General features: G+C 38.5%; 1 protein-coding gene across 1 annotated transcript in view; it reads right to left on the bottom strand.

Annotated features, from left to right (window-relative positions):
• Window positions 1-26,291, bottom strand: part of LOC126199552 (fat-like cadherin-related tumor suppressor homolog) — a 345,418-nt gene that overhangs the window by 66,024 nt on the left and 253,103 nt on the right. Inside the window, exons 20-25 of the mRNA XM_049936473.1 lie at window positions 18,841-19,077; window positions 18,555-18,755; window positions 18,222-18,416; window positions 16,750-17,055; window positions 4,826-5,034; window positions 3,226-3,370 (exon numbers count right to left, since the gene is read on the bottom strand). Coding sequence (XP_049792430.1) covers window positions 3,226-3,370; window positions 4,826-5,034; window positions 16,750-17,055; window positions 18,222-18,416; window positions 18,555-18,755; window positions 18,841-19,077 — 1,293 coding nt within the window. The remainder of the gene's footprint in view (window positions 1-3,225; window positions 3,371-4,825; window positions 5,035-16,749; window positions 17,056-18,221; window positions 18,417-18,554; window positions 18,756-18,840; window positions 19,078-26,291) is intronic.

Below are 26,291 nucleotides of genomic sequence, written 5' to 3'. Positions count from 1 at the left end.
GTTACTGATGCAGGACAGACAAGTAGTGTGAAATTTTCTTCATCACAATTCACTTAAAATAGTATCTGTAAATCAATAAATTGACTTCACAGTTAAAAAATACAATTCTATTATAGATTCAGTAAATTCATTGTAAAATATACAACAAACAAAATCAAATTGCAGTTGCTATCAAACAGAATATTACATGAAGATCTTTTTCCTCCCTCAAAATGACAAATCATAAAAATGCTTAGGAAAGTTCCAAGTACTTGCAGACTTATATCATTGGTACCACCATATTGAATATAATAAAAACTGTGTACTTATAATTCAAACAACTTATGGGAATGCAGCTAAGTGATGTCTGTCTCCATTCCTGTATGCTGGTTGAATACATTATACACTGAGAGAAAGTCAAGTTTCACAAATACGATTATTTTAAAAGAAACAAAGCCATCACTTTTTTAAAGTCTCACCTGTCATTTCCAACAGCAATTGAAACCACGATAAAAACACTTAAGGGCTTATTATGGAAACCTGACTATTTTTGCAAATTTTATAGATCTGAGCAAAAGCACTTGGTTCTATGTTATATGACACAATGATTAAAAAGCTAGTATATTATGGAATAGGAGATAAACTCTCCATTTATTCAAATCTTAGGCATGGTTTACACTGAGATGATATGAAACACTTCAGTGGAGGTCCCGTGATACGAACTTATCGGTGCGACACTCATGTTCCCACTGGGACTATGGGATGATTGATATGCAACTCGTTACACGACAAGCAACAGTACAACATGAATCACACTTCTGTCTCAGTTTCAGTTGCAGTCATGAGCTCTTCTGAAGAAGGCGTTATCATGGCTTATCATTATTTACAGCTCAAAACATTGAAAAAGAAAAGGAAGTACTGGATGCATCTGTACAATGCTATAAATACCAAACATATAGATTTATTTTTGGAGGAGGTCTGCCTTGAGCAAAACAAAATTTTATCTTTTCTTTCATATCCGAGACATGTTTCACTGAAGTTTCAGCATCATGTCTGACAAATAAAAGGTAAAACTGTGTTTTGCTCAAGGTGGACCTCCTCCAAAAACAAATAAACAAATCTAGTTGTAAAGCAAATATGGACAGAAGAGCTTCAACTTCAAGATGATCATATCAAAAATAGTATGGCTGCAGTTTCTCATGAGATCTCTCAACACAAAAAATTCTATGAATTCTACGGAATGAGTCCATGACTTATACATAATGAGTCTAGACAGTTTCCACTTTTTGGAACACTAGTACCAGCTATTGTGATAAAGCAGGACACACATTTTTAGCATGCTATTTCTCCTGTTGAGGAACTACCTCATTACAGTAAGGTACGTTGGTGAAAGAGTGTGAATGGCGTTAAAAATGCCGCCATGTCATTTCTCTGTCATCCCAGTATGATACAGTTAAGTCATTTCAACTACATTTCTATGTGCTCCGGCAATGTAGGCTGTTTCTGTGCCATACTGTATGTCTCACAGCATATTGTGTTGGATACTGTATTACCTCCGCATTATTCACAGTGTAACTAATGAATGGGCTACAGCCAATATGTGCAGATGAGCATATATCAGAACAACTCTAAATAAAAAGGGAAATTCTGCAAAATTATGTTCTTGGATCTTTTCCGTGTACATTAATGACATTTTGGATTATATACCAAGTAATAATGTACTATAAGTGAGTTATATGACAATAATTACTACAGGGGAAAATTTGCAAATTGTTCTAGACAAAACTTTAAATAATTAATGACAAGTGTCAGGCTAGTCAGCTGTACTTTATCCGTACATAAACAGAAGATATTATCTTTAATCTGTTGCCAAACAAAATTGAAACTAAAATACTGGCAAATGACCTACAACTCACTTAACAAGGGCAATAAATTATCTGCCCAGCAAACTTGCCATTGTAATTTTTTATTATGTAAATTAAGGAGCAGTGTGAGCAAACAACTATTACTCATACTTGCCTCTTTCGCTTGTGTGACTCATTCTAGAATATTGCTAAAGTGTGTGGGACCCATACCACATAGGAGTAATAGGAGCCACTGAACATATACAGAGAAGGAGAGCACAAATGGTCACAAGTCTGTCATGAGAGAGTGTAACAGAGGTGCTCAAGAAACTGAACTGGTAGACACTTGAAGACAGACACTAACCATCCCAAGAAACCCTAATTCATTTCAAGAACTAACTTTAAATGACAAAACTAGGAATGTATTATAATTCCCTACTTATGAAAACAAGATTAGACTAATTACAGCACGCACTCCATATGTGGATGAATGGGAAAAAGCCCTACCAACTGATACTACGAGAAGTACCATCTGCCATGCACTTCACAGTGGTTTGCAGAGTATGGATGTAGATGTAGAGAATTCAGTTTCTTCCACGTTAGTAAGTACAAACAATGCTATAGGGAAATTCCCACTGCAGCTAATCACTGAAGCATAAAATGTTTCAACAATTTGCCAAATTTAGCTTGTTCAGTACTGTAAAGTAAATATCAACTTACATAAGAAAATTGACTAAAATGCAAAGAACTCTGAGAATCAGAAAGCAAACATTAAAAGACATGTTTTTCATTATTAATAAAAAAATTATTCTTTTCATATAGGCACTTCATTTGTTTATGTACATGAGTGGTACTTGTACGACACAGATTACAGACTCTGTACTTTGACAAGACCAGACCTATGGAAAAATGGAATAGTCAGAAAATATTTGATTTCAAGAGGGAGCACAGCTCAGACACTCCCAAATTTAATAAGACAGAGAATGTTACTTCACATACAAAATAAAACAATCTACTGTTATCAATTACCTGTATTATTTTGTACTGTTTGGTGTATTGTTCCACTGAAGTTAAATTAACACTTGTTCAGGTGAGTTACTGTGTATCATTTAAATGTAACTTCTTATTTAATATAAAATGTATTTTTAAGATAGGTAGAGGAGCTCAGTACATTATTTACAATGTAAAAATATACATTTGCATTTTCACAGAATTTACTGATTCTTTTCTCAAAATAATGCTCAACACAGCAGTTTCACTTTTCATCCTTTGTAACACTCGCATAAAAAACAAGTTCTGTTACATAAAATGAATGTGTGTCCAAAAATAGAAATAAATACGATGCAGTTCAAATAGATAATAAGCCAAGCAGTCATTACATAAATAAAATTAGTTGGCTTACCCCATGATGTAGCATTTTTTGCAAGAGAGATAGTTCCTTTATGTTTGTCAATGGAGAAGAGTTCCTTGGTTTCTGATCCTTGTGTCTCATAAATTGAATATTCTATCTCAGCAGCCATGTCATCATCTCTATCCACTGCTTTGACCTGAAATAACAATAATTATATTGTTTTACATAAAATGAGAGTTACACTGAACTTGTGTTAAAATGATCACTTTTTAATTACTATGGAGCAAGTACAAATAGGTATAAAATGATAAGCCAGAAATAACGCAAATATTCGTAAAAAAAATATAATGTGAAAATCACTTCATCACATTATAGAATTATCTTTCTAAAAAATGATTAAACCTCCACAGTATGATTCTTCCATTGCAATCTAATTAATAAAATGGTATACATAATTTTTTTTGACCTCTTATGAAATTTTGTCTCAAGAACAACATAGTTCACTGAATTAATTTCTGTGTGGAAGCGGTCTTTAGCAATGTCACTAATTATAAAGGAGCAAAAGTTCAATGTCCAAGTACAATGACATCATCTGAGAGTTAGAATTTGCATATGAAAAGGCAGGAAATCGGCACAGGAGGACACAGAGTTCCCTCCCATATCTCTCCCAGCCAGAAATTGTGGAGCAGAAGTGGATCAAAGGCCACCTCCAGCACTATGTTTCCCATTTTCAATGAAGTTTTAAATTTTTGCCCTTTGTGAATGTTCCAACTCTAGTGCCCATCGTCAAATGCCATTAATATTAAAGCCACCATCTATCTTAAATGTACTGATATATATGCACTTTTCTACTGCATCTTTTATTATATAATATCAGCTAGATAAGGTATACAACTGGCTCTTGGTATCTCCAAAGCTGCACTCGGGTCTCCTGACAAGACTGTCTTACAACTGAGACCTACTCAAAGTTTGTGAACCTTACGTACCATTTATGTTCATTACAGTGCTTGAACACCATGAAGATTGTATGCCCTATGTAATTTTCACTGCGTTCACAGGGTACATTATATACCAAAATACTCTCAAACTAGTGTTATCTTTCACTGAAAAGAGAATTTCTTCAATTTTTGGTTGAACACTGGCCTAATTCGATCTTATATCCCACCTTACTTAAGGTAGCTGTACAGAATGGAAGGACTGTTGTTGAATTGTTTATTTCTTTTAGCTGAATATGTTTTTGTATTCTTCAGCATGAAAATGCATATCTGCAGATGAAAATGTACAAGAACTGATGCTGTGGTGCCACATAAGAAGTGTGTCACCCCCATATTGATGAAAGAAAGTTGGACAGGTACTTCAAGCTGCTTTCCTTTTTAGTGTTAGATATCATTATCCAATTATAATAATTTTTAAATTGAGCAGAAATTTATTGTGATGAATTTCAGGCTTACTGGTTCACTATATAAGGTTTTTAAAAATCGGGAATTAATAGGAAGTAAAATTAACTGTAGGAGAGAGAGAGAGAGAGAGAGAGAGAGAGAAGGGGTGGGGGGGTGGGGAGGGGAGGGGGCACTTCACAGAGTTACAATGGATTAATGTTCCCTGAAGGAAGAGTCATATATTCAGTGCCATATAATTTATTTGTAATTACCTTAAGGAAAGGTGATTTGAGTGTCAGATTGCCAGGAATTGTGGCCTTATATTCTCGTAGAAGGAAAGATGGAGCATTGTCATTCAAGTCTCCAACTTTCACTCTAACAATAATAAACCCTGACCGTCCACCACCATCTGTTGCCATTACTGGAAGCTCATAAAGCTTCTGCTCTTCTCTGTCCAAACTCCTTTTAGTGAATATCTCTCCTGAAAATTAATAACAAGCAAAGTGATAAGTATACCTGCAAATTATTTATTAATGATCTGTTAGATGAAACAGAGATTTGAAATTTTGGCATCCTGCTTTTAAAGAAGTCATGTAATGTAGACAAAGATTCTAACATAATAACAATGGAGACTGATAACTGCCTATTATGTAAGTTATGACAAATACTAAAGTCAAGTATGAAAAATCTGTTAAAAGCACCATAAAAAGGCAGAATTTTAAAAATAAAAGAAAGTCTCTACATTGTGGTGAGGAATAACTCATCAGGTTTTTCCTTTGTTTTCCCTGTTTCTAAAAACGTTTTCTCCTGATGTTTCCCTCTGTTGTGCTCAGGAAAGAAAACATTCAAGTGATACAGTTCCCATGTACCAGCCCTGCCATTTTTATGGTGTCCTATAAATACATTCTTTTCAATATAAATAAAGATTTTCAAGACAGCAATCGCAAAATGCGTTTTAGACAGGTACGTGCCGAGTAAAACTGTGAGGGACGGGAAAAACCCACCTTGGTTCAACAACAAAGTTAGGAAACTATTGCAAAAGCAAATAGAGCTTCACTGCAAGTTTAAATGCAGTCAAAACCTCTCAGACAAACAGAAGCTAAACAATGTCAAAGTTAGCGTAAGAAGGGCTATGCGTGAAGCGTTCAGTGAATTCAAAAGTAAAATTCTACATACCGACTTGACAGAAAATCCTAGGAAGTTCTGGTCTTACGTTAAATCAGCAAGTGGATCGAAACAGCATATCCAGACACTCAGGGATGATGATGGCATTGAAACAGAGGATGACACGTGTAAAGCTGAAATACTAAACACTTTTTTCCAAAGCTGTTTCACAGAGGAAGACCGCACTGCAGTTCCTTCTCTAAACCCTCGCACAAACGAAAAAATGGCTGACTTAGAAATAAGTGTCCAAGGAATAGAAAAGCAACTGGAATCACTCAACAGAGGAAAGTCCACTGGACCTGACGGGATACCAATTCAATTCTACACAGAGTACGCGAAAGAACTTGCCCCCCTTCTAACAGCCATGTACCGCAAGTCTCTAGAGGAACGGAAGGTTCCAAATGATTGGAAAAGAGCACAGGTAGTCCCAGTCTTCAAGAAGGGTCATCGAGCAGATGCGCAAACTATAGACCTATATCTCTGACGTCAATCTGTTGTAGAATTTTAGAACATGTATTTTGCTCACGTATCATGTCATTTCTGGAAACCCAGAATCTAATCTGTAGGAAACAACATGGATTCTGGAAACAGTGATCGTGTGAGACCCAACTTGCTTTATTTGTCCATGAGACCCAGAAAATATTTGATACAGGCTCCCTGGTAGATGCTATTTAACTTGACTTCCGGAAGGCATTCGATACAGTTCTGCACTGCCGCCTGATAAACAAAGTAAGAGCCTATAGAATATCAGACCAGCTGTGTGGCTGGACTGACAAGTTTTTAGCAAACACAGCATATTGTTCTCAATGGAGAGATGTCCACAGACGTTAAAGTAACCTGTGGCATGCCACAGGGGAGTGTTATGAGACCATTGCTTTTCACAATATATATAAATGACCTAGTAGATAGTGTCGGAAGTTCCATGCGGCTTTTCGCGGATGATGCTGTAGTATACAGAGAAGTTGCAGCATTAGAAAATTGTAGCGAAATGCAGGAAGATCTGCAGCAGATAGGCACTTGGTGCAGGGAGTGGCAACTGACCCTTAACATAGACAAATGTAACATATTGCGAATACATAGAAAGAAGGATCCTTTATTGTATGATTGTATGATAGCTGAACAAACACTGGTAGCAGTTACTTCTGTAAAATATCTGGGAGTATGCGTGCGGAACGATTTGAAGTGGAGTGATCATATAAAATTAATTGTTGGTAAGGCGGGTGCCAGGTTGAGATTCATTGGGAGAGTCCTTAGAAAATGTAGTCCATCAACAAAAAAGGTGGCTTACAAAACACACGTTCGACCTATACTTGAGTATTGCTCATCAGTGTGGGATCCATACCAGATCGGGTTGACGGAAGAGATAGAGAAGATCCAAAGAAGAGTGGCACATTTCGTCACAGGGTTATTTGGTAAGCGTGATAGCGTTACGGAGATGTTTAGCAAACTTCAGTGGCAGACTCTGCAAGAGAGGCACTCTGCATCACGGTGTAGCTTGCTGTCTAGGTTTCGAGAGGGTGCGTTTCTAGATGAGGTATTGAATATATTGCTTCCCCCTACTTATACCTCCCAAGGAGATCATGAATGTAAAATTAGAGAGATTCAAGCACGCACGGAGGCTTTCCAGCAGTCGTTCTTCCCGCGAACCATACGCGACTGGAACCGTAGGGAGGTAATCACAGTGGCATGTAAAGTGCCCTCCGCCACACACCATTGGGTGGCTTGCGGAGTATAAATGTAGATGTAGATGTAGAATTCTATTACACTGATTTTCAAACAAGCAAAAATTTATATGGCATTCTTCTTAAAAATTCCCACAGTGAGGCTGGCCTATCCAAAATACTAATGCTTTGTATGAACTAAAGATTAATTATTTCACAAAACTTTATTTTTGACCTAGGTTTGGGTTGTAAGCTCATTTTACAGTTCACAACATACTCCAAAGACGGCACTCAATGAAACAGAAACATGTCATCTCCTTTAACCCACTGCAGCTACACAAACTATTAAAGTTATCTCTGTTGACTATTTTAATTACAAAACAGTTATGTCTGTATAGTACAACCACATAAAATTCATTAGAATAACATTAGCTCCAAATATTACTAAGTACACTGGAACAGAGCTAAGTGTACATCAATCATGTTGTCGGTTATGTAAATTAGTATTTGTGTAATTATATATTTCTGAGTCCCCCCATGAACCATGGACCTTGCCGTTGGTGGGGAGGCTTGCGTGCCTCAGCGATACAGATGGCCGTACCGTAGGTGCAACCACAGCGGAGGGGTATCTGTTGAGAGGCCAGACAAACATGTGGTTCCTGAAGAGGGGCAGCAGCCTTTTCAGTAGTTGCAGGGGCAACAGTCTGGATGATTGACTGATCTGGCCTTGTAACATTAACCAAAACGGCCTTGCTGTGCTGGTACTGCGAACGGCTGAAAGCAAGGGGAAACTACAGCCGTAATTTTTCCCGAGGACATGCAGCTCTACTGTATGATTAAATGATGATGGCGTCCTCTTGGGTAAAATATTCCGGAGGTAAAATAGTCCCCCATTCGGATCTCCGGGCGGGGACTACTCAAGAGGACGTCGTTATCAGGAGAAAGAAAACTGGCGTTCTACGGATCGGAGCGTGGAATGTCAGATCACTTAATCGGGCAGGTAGGTTAGAAAATTTGAAAAGGGAAATGGATAGGTTAAAGTTAGATATAGTGGGAATTAGTGAATTTCGGTGGCAGGAGGAACAAGACTTTTGGTCAGGTGATTACAGGGTTATAAATACAAAATCAAATAGGGGTAATGCAGGAGTAGGTTTAATAATGAATAAAAAAATAGGAGTGCGGGTTAGCTACTACAAACAGCATAGTGAACGCATTATTGTGGCCAAGATAGACACGAAGCCCATGCCTACTACAGTAGTACAAGTTTATATGCCAACTAGCTCTGCAGATGATGAAGAAATAGATGAAATGTATGACGAGATAAAAGAAATTATTCAGGTAGTGAAGGGAGACGAAAATTTAATAGTCATGGGTGACTGGAATTCGTCAGTAGGAAAAGGGAGAGAAGGAAACATAGTAGGTGAATATGGATTGGGGGGAAGGAATGAAAGAGGAAGCCGCCTTGTAGAATTTTGCACAGAGCATAACTTAATCATAGCTAACACTTGGTTCAAGAATCATGAAAGGAGGCTGTATACATGGAAGAAGCCAGGAGATACTGACAGGTTTCAGATAGATTATATAATGGTAAGACAGAGATTTAGGAACCAGGTTTTAAATTGTAAGACATTTCCAGGGGCAGATGTGGATTCTGACCACAATCTATTGGTTATGAACTGCAGATTGAAACTGAAGAAACTGCAAAAAGGTGGGAATTTAAGGAGATGGGACCTGGATAAACTGAAAGAACCAGAGGTTGTAGAGAGTTTCAGGGAGAGCATAAGGGGACAATTGACAGGAATGGGGGAAAGAAATACAGTAGAAGAAGAATGGGTAGCTCTGAGGGATGAAGTGGTGAAGGCAGCAGACGATCAAGTAGGTAAAAAGACGAGGGCTAATAGAAATCCTTGGGTAACAGAAGAAATATTGAATTTAATTGATGAAAGGAGAAAATATAAAAATGCAGTAAATGAAGCAGGCAAAAAGGAATACAAACGTCTCAAAAATGAAATCGACAGGAAGTGCAAAATGGCTAAGCAGGGATGGCTAGAGGACAAATGTAAGGATGTAGAGGCTTGTCTCACTAGGGGTAAGATAGATACTGCCTACAGGAGAATTAAAGAGACCTTTGGAGAGAAGAGAACCACTTGTATGAATATCAAGAGCTCAGATGGAAACCCAGTTCTAAGCAAAGAAGGGAAGGCAGAAAGGTGGAAGGAGTATATAGAGGGTTTATACAAGGGAGATGTACTCGAGGACAATATTATGGAAATGGAAGAGGATGTAGATGAAGACGAAATGGGAGATAAGATACTGCGTGAAGAGTTTGACAGAGCACTGAAAGACCTGAGTCGAAACAAGGCCCCGGGAGTAGACAACATTCCACTAGAACTACTGATGGCCTCGGGAGAGCCAGTCATGACAAAACTCTACCATCTAGTGAGCACGATGTATGAGACAGGTGAAATACCCTCAGACTTCAAGAAGAATATAATAATTCCAATCCCAAAGAAAGCAGGTGTTGACAGATGTGAAAATTACCGAACTATCAGTTTAATAAGTCACAGCTGCAAAATACTTACGCGAATTCTTTACAGACGAATGGAAAAACTGGTAGAAGCGGACCTCGGGGAAGATCAGTTTGGATTCCGTAGAAATGTTGGAACACGTGAGGCAATACTGACCTTACGACTTATCTTGGAAGAAAGATTAAGAAAAGGCAAACCTACGTTTCTAGCATTTGTAGACTTAGAGAAAGCTTTTGACAATGTTGACTGGAATACTCTCTTTCAAATTCTGAAGGTGGCAGGGGTAAAATATAGGGAGCGAAAGGCTATTTACAATTTGTACAGAAACCAGATGGCAGTTATAAGAGTCGAGGGGCATGAAAGGGAAGCAGTGGTTGGGAAAGGAGTGAGACAGGGTTGTAGCCTCTCCCCGATGTTATTCAATCTGTATATTGAGCAAGCAGTAAAGGAAACAAAAGAAAAGTTCGGAGTAGGTATTAAAATTCATGGAGAAGAAGTAAAAACGTTGAGGTTCGCCGATGACATTGTAATTCTGTCAGAGACAGCAAAGGACTTGGAAGAGCAGTTGAACGGAATGGACAATGTCTTGAAAGGAGGATATAAGATGAACATCAACAAAAGCAAAACGAGGATAATGGAATGTAGTCAAATTAAGTCGGGTGATGCTGAGGGAATTAGATTAGGAAATGAGACACTTACAGTAGTAAAGGAGTTTTGCTATTTAGGGAGTAAAATAACCGATGATGGTCGAAGTAGAGAGGATATAAAATGTAGACTGGCAATGGCAAGGAAAGCGTTTCTCAAGAAGAGAAATTTGTTAACATCGAGTATAGATTTAGGTGTCAGGAAGTCGTTTCTGAAAGTATTTGTATGGAGTGTAGCCATGTATGGAAGTGAGACATGGACGATAACTAGTTTGGACAAGAAGAGAATAGAAGCTTTCGAAATGTGGTGCTACAGAAGAATGCTGAAGATAAGGTGGGTAGATCACGTAACTAATGAGGAGGTATTGAATAGGATTGGGGAGAAGAGAAGTTTGTGGCACAACTTGACTAAAAGAAGGGATCGGTTGGTAGGACATGTTTTGAGGCATCAAGGGATCACAAATTTAGCATTGGAGGGCAGCGTGGAGGGTAAAAATCGTAGAGGGAGACCAAGAGATCAATACACTAAGCAGATTCAGAAGGATGTAGGTTGCAGTAGGTACTGGGAGATGAAGAAGCTTGCACGGGATAGAGTAGCATGGAGAGCTGCATCAAACCAGTCTCAGGACTGAGGACCACAACAACAACAACAACATATTTCTGAGTAATGATCCCAGATTCCAAAACTCTTATCTGCTTCACTCCCAAATAGGAGTTACAACATTATCTAAAAGGGATGAAGAATTGAATTGGGTTTGCTCGTTTAGTAGTAAATCCTTTCTAACCCTCTACTGCACAACTTTTTTTAGGAAATCAATTTCAGTTTTAAAAAATCTGGGGCTAGGATCTGATGCACAAAATACCATGCGAGAGGCTGAACATAGAAATTTTTATTTAATTTTGTTTTATTCAATATTTTAGGTTTTGTTGCAATATGGAAACATTAAGAATCTAACTAGATCTGTGTGTTTATGTACATTCAACCTTCGGCAAAGATTATTGATTTTCAGCTATTTCTGTCAACATAAGGATGCTAAACACAGTGTAGCTCAATACAGCCAGACTGTGTTTGTTGAGTGGGTTCTTTAACATTATACATAAATTTACAGTTCATTGTCAAATAGCAACACAATGCAATAGTGGGTTGATACTTCTAATAGAGTCATCTTCACAGCATTTCCCTCTATGTATAGGACTCCTGTCTTAAATACATACTTGTGTCTCTGGTCTCAGTGATGTTCAGAGAAGAATGAATTTGACTTTCGGCTTTGCAAAACATTGCTTGGATCAGAAACACAAATATATACTGTATACCATCCCTCACATTCACCAATCTCTGTATCTCTGTCCATATACCACATCAGTCTGCACCAGTACTCACTTTTTGTACGTTTTCACATTTATAGTTACATATTTCAATCTCTGAGTACAATATAATATGAGGTTTATTTGTACACATCATACCTTCTTTGAATGTATTTCATTATATTTATTACAGTTCATCATTTTGTGTACAGTACCTGTGTAACTACATAGCACAATATATGTAGTTGAATCAAACAGTGGATTTATGGATTTGTACTCATGTCTTTAGAATCAAAAACATTCATTACATCTTCTCCTTTATCTTGTGCCTTTGTTCTGCATCAGTGCAGGATTGGCATTGTTTATTAGGTGATTTGACATGGTTAGTTCAAGGGGTGGCTGGATGTCCTTTCTGTCGCCACCCCATTACCCCTGATCAGAATAAGTGTACCTAAACTGCTTCATGCGAAAGTAATTGAAAGTTTTCCTAAATGTGTGCAAATCATGGGAAACTGCCTGAAAATCACATCCAGGTGGGCCAGCACACACCAACCCTCGTTGTTAATCCTGTGGATGGATTCCATGTGGAGCTGGTGCACCTCCTCATCCCAAAATCGACTGGGTAAAACTAACAATACATAATATTTCTTGTTTTGTAAACATGTCAGATTGAAGCATTGAACTGTTGTGTTTTTCATGTGTGTAATCTGTGAATCATCATATATCTTTAGAAATAACAGTCTTTGTACACCTAGAAACTCTTGCTGACGAATAGAGTATCTGTTCTGTCTTAAACTGTCTGATAATGGCATAGAAAGCTGAAATACAATTTGCAACAAAATATGAAATAAATATTGTGCAACATTAATGCAGCACATTCCATTCATCATATGTCTATGTCCCTCCAAGAACTGATAGAATATTCCATAAAAGTTGGACTAAATGTTATTGTAACGAATTTTCACAGAAGTAACTTTTTCAAAATTAAAACAGTCCACAGAGATAATTTGTATAGTTTAAGTCAACAAGTGATAGATTAAAGCAGTTGACTTGTTCACCTTTGCTTGGGGGCCAGCTTTGGAAGCAGCTGTGTATTGGAAAATCTCATTACAACCCAAAAACTAGGCCAACAAAAATAAAATTTTGTGAAACAAGACAAAAAAGAATTTTATTTAGTTTATACAGTATACAATGTTTGAGTAAGTACTCACAGTGGAATCAATTAAGATTATGGCCATGATAAACACAAATACTGTTTGAGAAAAGGGGTGCCCACAAATCAGCTATTTAGATAGGAACAATAGGAAGAGAGTCAAGAGATGCTCATACGAATGAGAACCTGTAAATAGGAAAGACATTTATGAGAAAAATGAGAAAATAAATGTGATGTTTGCAGCTGCTGGAGAGAAGCAAATGAACTGACTTTAACCCTATTTTTCTGTAAATAATGACCCCAGGGTCAGCTCATTCTTAGGCCCCACCAGAAATTTTGTAATATAATTTTATTCGGTGTATTTTTTTCAGTATTACATCAAAGTTTGAGTATGACATGACATTGATGTAGTGCAAGTGATGCAGGCCCCATTTACACTGCTCTGTTGCAGAGATTCAATGTTACTCTGTGCTGTCAGTAGCTGAATCATTCAACCAGTGCCAAGCGGCACCCTGCTCGTAAAACTGTAGTCACAGTGATACGATCAAGCAGTGTCATTTTCTCCGCTTTGCCCCTCGACATAGCTTAACATAGGGCCAACTCAGGTGGGCTCCTGGACAGGAAATGTTCATGCGCAACACTCCTTTCCCCACAGCCCCGTGAACCCTGCTGCCTCTTTCCCCTTCTTGCCCTCCTGTCCATTTGTCTGCACAACACTTGGGGCTAGGTGGCTAGGTCTGCAGCCAGAGCCATACCAAGGTGATCCTGCATCCTGGCAGAACTGCCAAAGCTGATTCCCCCCCCCCCCTCCACCAGCCTCCTCCCTACAGAAAATTATCTTTCTTCAAATTTTTCTAAACAGGTAATTTGTAAAGCAGTTTTAATAAAAATGAAGCATTATTTAAGAATATTATATTAATGAGCTACACAGAAGAAAAATATTGCACCAAACAAATTAAATGTATGAGTGCAGTAAATAAATTGCAAACCATCCAACTTTCTACAAGAACTGCAAGTAAAACAAAGTTTATGTTTTATTCTCCATGACAGCTACTGTATATTGATTTTACTGTGATGTATAACAAAGAACAGTTTTTATTTGCACCTATTAAATTATTTATAGGAAATAAAGGAAAAAGGGCTATAATTATGTGTTGAGAACACATTCCTTTCCAAGATTTGTGTTCTTATTATAATTTTACTTTCTGTTTCCTTGCTTTGAGTGCTACAAACTCATTGATAATGTCATTGAAGTCCAATTTAGCAGCTGAGTCATATTTTATCGACAAGATAACTGAATCTGACGGTCTGCTTCACGTACACTTGACCATAAGTAGTTTTTCATCATCTTCAGTTTGCTGACTGCGTATTGTAATTGTCATAAATATCCTCAATATTATTTCATTGTTTCCATAAACATCTTTTAACCCATATATTAAAAACGAAAATTCAAAATATCCAAATGGTGCTCTGTGTTAGTGTTCTTTATCAGTTCTTTCTACTGAATTTGAAAGCAGCTATTTTGTTAACTGGCCCTGCTGCATCGATGTTTCATTTATATTTGGCACCAAAATCTGCCATATATATGTCAAAATAAGATACAGAGCTCTCATTTAATGCTTTACTGGCAGGAAATTGAATTGAGATGTAATGATGTGTTATATGTTGGATGCGTTTCCCATTTTGCTTCTTATTCTATCAAATACCCTGAAGCAGTATAGCCTAAACAGTTTCACTCCAGTCCTCAGTTGCCTGAAATCAGCAAAATTAGGAAGCCTTCCATTAAATAGCATGATATTTGCATCAATATCCGATGGGCAATCTTTGTGATCCTACAATACAGAAGTGAAGTACCAGCAGAAGCTCCATTGTTGAAATACACAAACTGTTGAAACATAACCAAAGTGATGCACATTCAGTCCTGAATTCAAACCCTCTCCCCTCACCACTATTGTCATCCATCAACAAGAAATGTTGCAAACAGGAAATGGGCCGATCTTTCAGTAGTGTTCCGTATTCTGGAGAACTGTCATTGAAACGTGAGTATTATACCAGTATTTTTTTAAATGAATGAAGTAGAATGTTTGCTAAAAATGCTCTTTAATTTACTAAGTAAGCAAAGTAACTAGAAATCAAATGGTTAGGTGCACATCAGCCAGCTGCAACATTACACACGCAACACAAAAAACAAAACAAAAAATGTGAGTTCACTTCTGTATATACTTTATTATTAGCTACAGTATTTCTGGTATTAGGCCTACATTTATAAGTGTATAATTACATTCCACCACCACCTACTCCAGCCCTGTCACAAACATCACGTATCCCACCAAAGGTAGGGCTACCTGTGAAACCCGTCATATGATCTGCAAGCTGAGCTGCTACCACTGTGCTGCATTCTATATGGGCATGACAACCAACAAGCTGTCTGCATGAATAGCCACTGTCAAACTGTGGCCAAGAAACAACTGGACCACCCTCTTACTGAGCATGCTGCCCAGCATGATGTCTTTCATTTCAATGACTGCTTCACAGCCTGTGCCATCTACATCCCTACCATCAACACAAGCTTTTCTGAACTGGGCAGTTGGGAACTTTCCCCACAATATATCCTACATTCCTGTAACCCTCCTGGCCTCAACCTCTGTTAGTCATTGTCCTTACCCATCTAGCCCTTCCCTGTTCCCATTAAAGCACTACACAGCCCTCTATTTCACCAATGCACCCAGTCTTTTTATTTCTCTCCTTTTCCGCTAACCCCCCCCCCCCCCCCCCCTCCCTCGGCCTCCATCTAATCTCTTGACTGCACTTAAGATGCCACACTTTCCACCTCATCCCTGCACACTTGCAGCAGCACTTTACTACCCTGCAGTCTCTCCCCCTCTCTGCCCCAGACTCGTCGTTACCCCCACCCAGTTTTCTCTCCAATAACACCTTTCTGCTCGCAGTCTGGCTCGAGCTGCCATAGACTGTGTTCATGTTTATATGAGTTGCACTTGCCTGAGAGTGTGAATGTGTGTATGTTGTCCACTTTTGACACAGGCCTTGTTGGTCAAAAGCTAACGTTCTGACAGTATGTTTGTTATGCCTTTCTGCAGCTCAGCATTTCCACTACACGGTGAGTGGCAACTATCCTTTTCATTATATTATTAAATACCATATTTACTATTTTTCTAATGTTTTTTAAGGAGTAAGACATAAATGAAGGTTATATAATAAACAATTTGGAGCAATTCTGTTATAAAGTTTATTGACTTTTTTCTGGGACTCACCAATGAAAATGAGAAAAGATAATAGATAATAACAATGTTTTCATCTGTTGTAACTTTATACTCGTCTAATGTCAAAGGGTAATTTTTTTTTTATTTTTTTTTTTACTATCTTTGTTTATTTAAGGTTATGAATAGGTGGCCTACTTGTGTTATATAAAAATGAACACATATAAGAGGGATGTAACAGTTCAATTTAAAGAATAGTGGTGAGAAAAAACAACATGGATTAAATTTAGGAGTACAGTTATTACAAAGTTTCTGTAGCTATGTGCAGATCTATTCACTCTTCCGCAGGTAAACCCTAAGTCCATAACCATTTACCAAAAGCATTTTTCGTTACAGGCTATGAAGAGAAAATTGACAATTATATACAGTTAGCTAAATATTTCAATAAAAATTTGATCACACTAGCTCCTAGCAGAGAAAAGGTCACACACATCTATTGGAAAACACTCTCTCATAGACTTACCTGTCTTTTTGTTGACTTCAAAAATTTCTTTCAGTAAATCAGATGGAATGGAGTATACAACTTCACCATATTTGCCAAAATCTTTATCTGTGGCTGTGACTTTTGTTACCAGTGTTCCACGTGGTTGATTCTCTGGTACTGTAACTTCAAACTGAATCTTGGGAAAAGCAGGATTATGTCTGTTTGCTGGCAGTATGATAATACGTACTCTGGTAAAACTTGTGTAGACTCCATCTGTGACTGAGATATTTAAAATGCTTTCCTGTTTCTCTGCAAAGTTCTGCATATTTATCAGTGAGATCACACCTACAGACAAAGAATTTATTAAATCCTTTTTGTAAGTACAACTAAATTAATAGAGTTTTCATTGCTATTTATGAGGAAAAAAGAATGTAGACCAGGTGATGATTCTCAGGAAATAAAAATTGTACAAATGAAATAAAACAAACATGTCATCTTAAGGGTTCTGACATGGTTATGTCTTCCTTTTAAAACAGACACATTCTCAGACTGTGATTCTTCTGCTTCACATAGATGAGTTAATGAAACACAAATGTTACAAATGCTAACAAACTTGGTCTTGGCCACAGTCTGATGTGGCTGTTCACCACAAATAGTTCAGCCTATGGTATATAAGAAGCACAGCCATCCATAAAGTCCCCAAATCATATAATTATTCCACTGCAATTATGGTATAGCTTTTCATGTGAGTATGGCCATCAATAAACTATCTATCTGTAAGAATGCCTCCTGTGGGACTGCAAACAAGACAAAATAAGACCACCTGATACCAAAACATGTTTTTTAATGTAAGTGGCTATTTCACGACTTGTGGTATCTGGTTTCCCAATCAGCATCAGCTTGTCTTAATTTTATAGGTGGAAACTGTCTCAGCAACACATCTTTCGGCCCCACAATCATCCTTTCTCAATTGTCACTAGTCCCTGTATTGCAACATCTATCCCTGCTCTCATTCTGTTTCATCCCACCAGGTTCTGATTTCTCTCTGCTGTCCCCCATTCCCCTAGCGAACTGGAGCTGGTTTTATGGATCTATGGATTCTCATATCCATTGGTCTCTGCTGTTTCCTCTTCAATACTACCTCCCCCCACCCCCTACACACACACACACACACACACACACACACACACACACACACACACACACACACACACACACACACACACAACCCCTAGCACGCTCCTATGACAAACATAAAAGGTTATACTCCCTCTCCCTCCCTCCCTCTCTTTCACTGTAGGACCAAACTGCAGAGCAAATCCCCATGGCCGTGGAACAATCTACTACATGAAATTAATATAGATAAAATAAAGTACATACAAATCCTATGCAGATGACAAGTTGTGACTATATATTACCACAATCAACAATGTAACACATGAATTAGCTTAATTTTTCCAGGAAAATTGTATATCAAAATACACTGACTGAAAAATGACGATAAAGCACACCTGTAGCAGAATCAATGGAGAATGTCTGTTGTTCATTTCCTCCAACAATTGTGTAGCTTAGTCTTTCATGATCAACATAGTCAGGATCACTTGCTTTAACAACAGTGATGAACTGTCCTCTTTGAGCATGTTCAGAGAGAGAGCATGCATATGATGGTTGCTCGAATTTTGGTGGGTTATCATTCATATCGATAACTGAAACAGAAATAAAAAATCTTCAGAAATTAAATTATCAATAAAATAGTAAATAATCGTTATTGTGCCTTGTTAGATACACAAATACTTTAAGTTTACTTTTACATTTGGTTAAGAAAAGAATCAAATGAAACTGACCAGAAACCCAAACATGTGCAGTACTTGAGAGACTTGGAACCCCAGCATCCATTGCAATAATTGTAAAGTGGTGACTGTCATGAATCTCATGATCTAATGATTGCTTCAGATAGATAGATCCATCATCTGAATCAATATGAAAAAATTCTGATGAATTGCTGGAATCGCTCTGAATCTGATATCGAATCTTCTGGTTAATGCCTGCAGGAAATAAAAAAAAGTTTATAGATTCTCAGTGAAGTCTTCTTATATTTTGACTGTTTCTTAATAGTCTCTGCTATTTTACCTGTGTCATTGTCTCTGGCAGACACTCGGAGAACAGAAGTGCCAAATGGTGAAGCTTCAGAGACAGAAATATTATAACTGTCACTGCTAAATTCTGGAGGACAGTCATTGACATCTTGGACAAGAATACTGACTGGTACTTCTGCATAAACTCCAGATACACTGTCTGTTGCACGTATGGTCAGCTCATACTGCTTCTTTTGTTCATAATCCAGCTCATCGACAACATATATTACACCTGCATGCAAAAACATATTCTAAAACATTGAAGTACAAAAATAAAATACAGTTATTTAAATTTGAAGCACATAAAATGCTTAAAAATATTTTTTCCTTGCAGCAGCTTTTGTATTACACACAACCAGTTTCAAATAAGCTCACAAAAGACTAGCTTGTTTAGGCTGCTAAATGTGTTATGTGAAATCCCCATAAATATACTGCTCCCAAAGCCCTTGTGCAAGTTAATTTCTCTTGTAGAAAAAGTGAATGCATACATTTACAGAAGTAAATAATAATATAGAAAATGGAATTCAACATGCAAGGACAGATAGTAATAATCTGAGACCTTCCATTTACTGTTGTCCCACTGCTTGTATAAATATCATTATCTACTGAGCTAGCTTAACACATTTTAGTAAAGAGGCCTACTAAGCTAGCTTCAATGTTGTAAGAAAAGAAAGTCAATTACCATGCCCGACATGAGCAAATTCATTAAATAAGTCCAGATCGGCCCTTTCTACTGCTATATCTCAACTGCTACATCCTGCTATTAGTGAGTGTGAGTGTAGTGTCACCACGCACGTGTAGTTAAATCAACTACCAACTGTATCAGCGGGATGGCTATTAGAGTCCAACTGTAGGAAGCGTGCACACAGCACGGTCTCTGCCACATCTACCAGTTACTCACCTTTTAATTTGTACAGCTCATATAAGTTGTTCTATGTGCCACTTATGTTGCACCTTCTGTATGATTGTTTCATCTTGTCACATGTGGAGTCACAACAGGCTTATTTCTGTTATTGTTCAGAGATTTATGAATAAAGCCACATTTGTGTTACTTGGGTTTGGTTACTACATCACCTACAGCAGCAATTTGTAAAGTAGAATCAAAATAATAACATTCCCTTTCTATAAGTGATTTGAGATTTGACTGTAATATTGCCACATTCCACGATTTCCTCAGTCTATTCTCATCACCCACTCCTATACTAGAAAAAGAACAACATTTTGATTCATGAATGACTGATGTTGCTCAGAATGATTGTTTATTCACATTATTGCCTAACTGGCATTGGGACTAATGCCCAACTTCATTGTCATTAGTAAACATTCTACCTTTCTCAGTAAGTAAGGTGCATTACAACACAGTCACATCATAATCACACTCAAATCCAAATACAAAAGCAGGGTCGTGAATGAAATACAACACTTAGCACTAAATGCATCTTCATTATTAACACCAATGTACAGCCTCAACAAAACTGAATTGCTGAACAGAGTGTGCTACTGTTTACACGAACATTGAGTATTACAGAACATGCAAACATAAGTAATTTTGAGAACCTTCCAGAAATGATAAACTGTAAATAAAAGATAAATGCTTGTGATCAGCAGTAAGCCAGCCAATGCTGTTAATGGTTATGCCACACTGCACATCCTCTTCACTATGATGAGCACTTGAAGGTAGCATCTCCTGTTGAAGCTTCACAATTATTAAGTTGGTATTCATTTCTTTGAACTTCCAGCAACTGATTACACTTCTTGACTGTCTGTCATAGGACTTCATGCAGAGGACCCAGACAACATCTCTGCGCATCTGTCTTCTTGATAAAGGGTCATTATCCTGGACTTTGTATATGATGCCTGACAAGCAATTAAGCATATACTACAGCTGACAGTAGTGCTTTAGCAACTTTTCTGCTAGTCCTGCTTTATGCACAGATGTAGAAATCCATACCAAGTCTCCCTAGCTGTATCTCATTGGCTGCTGCTTGATGTTACAACACTCTCTGTCTTTCTCCTGGGCATCCAGGTTCTGTTTGTACATCAGATGCCTTGCTTCTTTGGTTCTAGTGATACGGTGTTTAACATAGTCATATTGAGTATCATCTGGCTAAAACAGGAACACATGGCGGTTTCAGCCTCACAATCGTGGAGCACAAAGATCATTGTGAAGCCTGTGGCGTCTTGCCTTGCTGTGTAGTATGCAAATGTCACAATGGGCAGCATTTTATCTCATTCTCTCTGTTCCACATCAACATACATTGGGAGCATATCTGCCAAACTCTGTGACGCCATTCATGTGTGGGTGGTACACAGTTTTCATCCTGTGGATGAGATTGCAACATGAAATTACCTATGATACTAGTCTTGACTGGAAAACTTTTCCACAATCAAGTAACTCTTCAATTTCTGGAGTTTCAGATTCGCACAGCTTTGGTGAGAGCACAGTTGGGTGAGGTAGTAAGTGCAGACTACAATCCACTGAATCCCATTTCGAGACTTTGGGAACCTCCCCAAGAGGATTTCATCTCAGTGGAATGGCGCTGTTGCAGGAGGGATCAGTACCAAATGCCATGGAGGTCATTTCAGCTTGAGATTCAGTCACTGACACTCCTTACAGTGGCTCACATAGCATCTAGTGGATCGGTAGGGACCTGGCCAATGATAACTGTATCTGATTCTTTTTAGAGTCTTCATAAAACACAAATGATCAGATACTGGAGCAGTGAGAAAATACTTCAGGATAGTCGGCTGCAAATGAGCTGGGATGAGAAGCAACCATTTCCACTCTGTTAGATATTGGATCATTATTCCTCTTGTAACCATGATCTGTTTATTAAGTGGAATTCTTCTTTGGTCAGCTCCTCTTTCCTCAAGTTTTCTTTGGTTTTCATCAGTTCTGGATCTACCCTTATGTTCAGCAGCAATGTCATTTCATCCTCATTCCATTCCTCCAAAGGATTCTTTGAAATGCATTCAGTGTCCTTGCGTTTGCAAGCACTTGGCATGATGTAGTAGTCCTGAAGTCTCAGCATCTACCTCACCAGTCAATGTTATGGATCCTTCAGGCTAGTCAGACAGCGTAGGGAATTGCGGTCTGTCACAATGGTGAATGGACTGCCAAATAAATATGGCTGAACTTTTTGATGACTCAAACAGGTGCAAGGCACTCTTTCATGGTTGTAGAGTAATTCATCCCTGACCTGAAATGAAATGTCGTGTGGCTAGGGCCTCCCGTCGGGTAGACCGTTCGCCTGGTGCAGGTCTTTCGATTTGATGCCACTTCGGTGACCTGCGCGTCGATGGGAATGAAATGATGCTGATTAGGACAATACAACACCCAGTCCCTGAGCGGAGAAAATCTCCGACCCAGCCGGGAATCGAACCCGGGACCTTAGGATTGACATTCTGTCACGCTGACCACTCAGCCGCCGGGGCCGGATCCCTGACCTGGGGAGTACACATGAAGCATAAGCTATCACATTTTCAGTGTCTTCCTGCATTTGCACTAGTACCAGCCTAATCCTTATGGGACTGTCGGCGTGAAATTCTGTCTCGTGTCATCTAATGCTAGGACTGAAGAAGATGGTAACATCTTCTTAAAGACAAGGAAAGCTCTTTCTTGCACCTTATTCCAAGAACATTTGACTTTTCCCTGTGATAGTTCTGTAAGGTAAGGGCCTCAGTGCAAAAGTCCTTTATGAATTGCTGATAACATGAGCCCATTCTGAGAAATCTTCTCACATTACAAATGTGTTGAGGAGCTGGAAAATGTGTGACTGCTCTCACTTTCTCTGGACAGGACAGAATCCATCAAAATTCTCTAGATACCCAAGATTTTTATTTCTTGGGTGGCAAAGAGGCCCTTTCTTGGATTCAGACAGAGATCTGCAGTCTGAACACACTTCAACATGGTTTTCAGGTGGCTTAGATGTTTCTCAAATGTCTTCAAAAAAATTAAAATGTCATCCAGACAATAAAGACACATTGTTCATTTAAGGTGTTGTAACAGATTGTCCATCATACATTCTAAGGTGGCTCTAGTGTTGTACAGTACAAACAACATAACTGGAAATTCTTAGGAGTTATGAAGGCTGTGTTTTCCTGCTCAACCTCAATCTCAACTGGCTAGTAGTCTTTCTGCATGTCCATAGTTGACAAATAGTCTAGGGTGTCATTAATGTGCCACAATGGACAGACATCGTTCTTCCCAAATTTGTTCAGTTGACACATATATATGCCATTCTTCTTCTTCACAAGGCCTTCAGGAGAGGACCAAGGAATCTCTGATGTCATATTGCAGTTTCTTCTTCACTTCCTCCCAAATTATCTGTTGTTCAGCTGGCAACTCTCCACATGAGTGCTGGGTAATTGGTGGGTGACCTAAATGTCCATAATTTATTTTACCATGGGTCACTTGGTCTGTCTTTTCTCCAGTCTGAATTTAAAAGCATCTAAAATTGGCACATAACAGCTGTCACTCATTGATGTTGTTGATTGGCCGGGCCAGATTCTATTGATAATTTGATAGCAGTTCCTATACTGTGTGGTCTGTAATGGTGGCAGAGCACAGTTCTTTGTCAATGTCACTAAGCTACACTTCCTGGAGTGGTTCATCTGTACCTTAGCACAAATCTTTAGGGATACATTGTGGCTGCTCAAGACAAATATTGAGTCTGACTAGCTTCTTGCAATTCAAGACAAAACTTACAGTTTAAATGAGCGTCTCAGTTGATGATTGGAACTTGTATTGTTGATGATGGCAGGACAACAATGTTTTCAATAGCAAACAATCACCCAGAGCAATCTTTGTTACATGTGCTTGTTGAAATAGCATCATAAATCTGCAGCTCTGATCTTCTACAGCCTATGGCTGCTTTTGATGCCTGGAAAAAGTCCCATCTGAGAATAACATTATAACTACATTCTGTTAAAATGACAAAATTCATAGGGCTCTCCTCTGTCACTGATAATTATTCTTGTAGCACACATTCCTGTCAGCTGGATTTATTTCCCATTTGCAACTTTTAGCACAATCACTTTTGTATCACAGAACATAGTCTTTTTTGACTGTTGATGATAATCATCTGACAGGACAGAAAAGACAGCCCCGAGTCGACTAGTGTCTGGACAGGTTGGCCATCAATGATGTGTCAATCAGATTTCCTGACATTTTGGTGACCATGGAGTATTTGTATCTGTGGTAACGTCATCTTTGTAGATGGTTGCCTTGCTTAGTTTTCCTGATGTCGGCAGCTAGGCAAGTGGCTGGTACTTCTTTATGGCACAAAGGAGTGGTTACGGCATGTTGGGAAGCAACCTCATCCACATTATGTTGGTAGGCTTCATCCCACAGGCAACTATAATGGTCTGCAATTGACTGGAGTGAGCAGAACTGTTGTGATGACTGATGTCTGGCAGTGTAGACATCATCAAAAACTCACCTTCCCTCTCTGCAGTAGTGTACAATGTGTCTGAGGCAGGCAGAGTGGAAACACACTGGTGTGTTGTTCTCTGACCTCCAAATGTCTGTTCTTCTACGTATTGTTTTATTCGGCATAGAAGTTGCTCATAATAGCATTGGTCAGATGCAGGGTTGCCATTTGATGGCTGTGGTGAATGGCAGAATTGGCTGAGCCCATTCTGTTGCATTCAGCAAGTGGCAGAGATTGGTGCTAAAGATCAATACACCTCTTCTTCAACAGTCTCTATTATCTCCTGACGTATCATGTTGACATTTGTACCTACTATCTCCTGCTTACCTGATACGATGGTTCTGGTTGTCATAAAATGCAGTATCTCTTCATTCACTTGGCACATGAGACAAGAAAGGTTGTCATGGTATTATGCGACTGCCATAGGATCTACATTTGGTAGTCCATAGTACTTCCTATGTCCAGTTACTTTCTGTTGCATTTCCTTAAAGCGCTGGCACCACATGATGAATGCCTTGGATTACCAGAAGAACTTGGCAAATGTTTCTGCACCTTCTTTCATAAAGTGTGAAATTTTGTCAACTTCTATCATATTTGGCTTCACAATATGGCATAGGGCCAAAACTGTATGTAGATCTGTGTTGTTTCTCTACACCATTGTGCCCTTGTCCTTCAGTAATTCCTCTGTAGGCAGACTTGCTGCTGATTGTTGTCAGAAGTTTTCTTCAGCTCGGCCTGTAATTTATCCCAGAGGTTTAGCTTCTCTCTGTTGTTCATGAACTACTGCTGGGTTGGGCCATCCAAATAAAAGTACACATTTGCCAAACACATTATTTGATTACACCTATTGTACTTGATCATTAGATTGACTTCTTTCAGCCATTTTGTCGGGTCCTGACCAGCATCCCCCGAAAATACTGATGGATGTTATATGTCCAGCTTACTTACAGCTGCCTCAGAACCCACTGGTGTCCTGAATATGTGGACCACTGAAATGTGGAATGGTGTTTTCTGGTTCTTGTCCGTTTAGGCAACTGCTATTACATTGCCTAATTGGAGCCACAGTGATGTTGATGTTTCAAACTACCTGGGATTTCCACCTAATAGTGTCATGTCCCACATTCAGGTCCAAATCTAATAGCAGGATCATCAATTAAATACAATGCTTAGCACTAAAAGGCATGTTTATTACGAACACCAGTATGCAGACAGAACAGAACTAAATTCCTGGATGGAGAGTGCAGCTATATATATAAACACCAAACATTCCAGAATGCTGGTACTTACACAAATGTCAGATATTACAGAATATACAAACATTATAAACATAATATACTTTAAGAACCTTAGACAAATGATAAATACTAAATAACAAATAACTGCTGAAGGTTGGATTTGAATTGGCGACCCACAGCATGCCAGCTGGTGACGTTAACTACAATACCACACAGCATGCACCATTGTTCATGGCAATATTATGGATTTGCAAAATTGATACTAAGTGTATCATCACCATACTGTGTCAAAATTTGATTTGACAATAATGATCAACTTCTGACATGGTACTTTCCAATTCAATAAACTTTACCAACAGCCATATACTTTCAAACGCAACCAGTTTCAGCAATTCATTTTGCCACCTTCAGGCCCCATACACTTCTTTCGAATCAATGAGCTTATCGTATAGTGGCATAAAACTGGATACCATGAATCTCAATTGTTGAATCTGTTGCACAAGCACTGGGATTCATGGTATCCAGTTTTATGCCACTATACGATAAGCTCGTTGATTCGAAAGAAGCGTATGGGGCCTGAAGATGGCAAAATGAATTGCTGAAACTGGTTGCATTCGAAAAAAATAAATAAATAAAATAACCTAAATTATATGGCTGCTGGTAAAGTTTATTGAATTGAAAACTACATACCAGCCAATGTCCCTGGCCATAATGGACTGACAGACACTTTGACGTGGTATGTTCGTGATGACTGATTGTGATAATTCATGGATTTGTAA

Source organism: Schistocerca nitens, chromosome 8 (genome assembly GCF_023898315.1).
Source record: "Schistocerca nitens isolate TAMUIC-IGC-003100 chromosome 8, iqSchNite1.1, whole genome shotgun sequence".
NCBI lineage: Eukaryota > Metazoa > Arthropoda > Insecta > Orthoptera > Acrididae > Schistocerca > Schistocerca nitens.
Note: the sequence above shows the minus strand (reverse complement) of the source record. Positions and strands in the feature narration are given on the sequence as shown.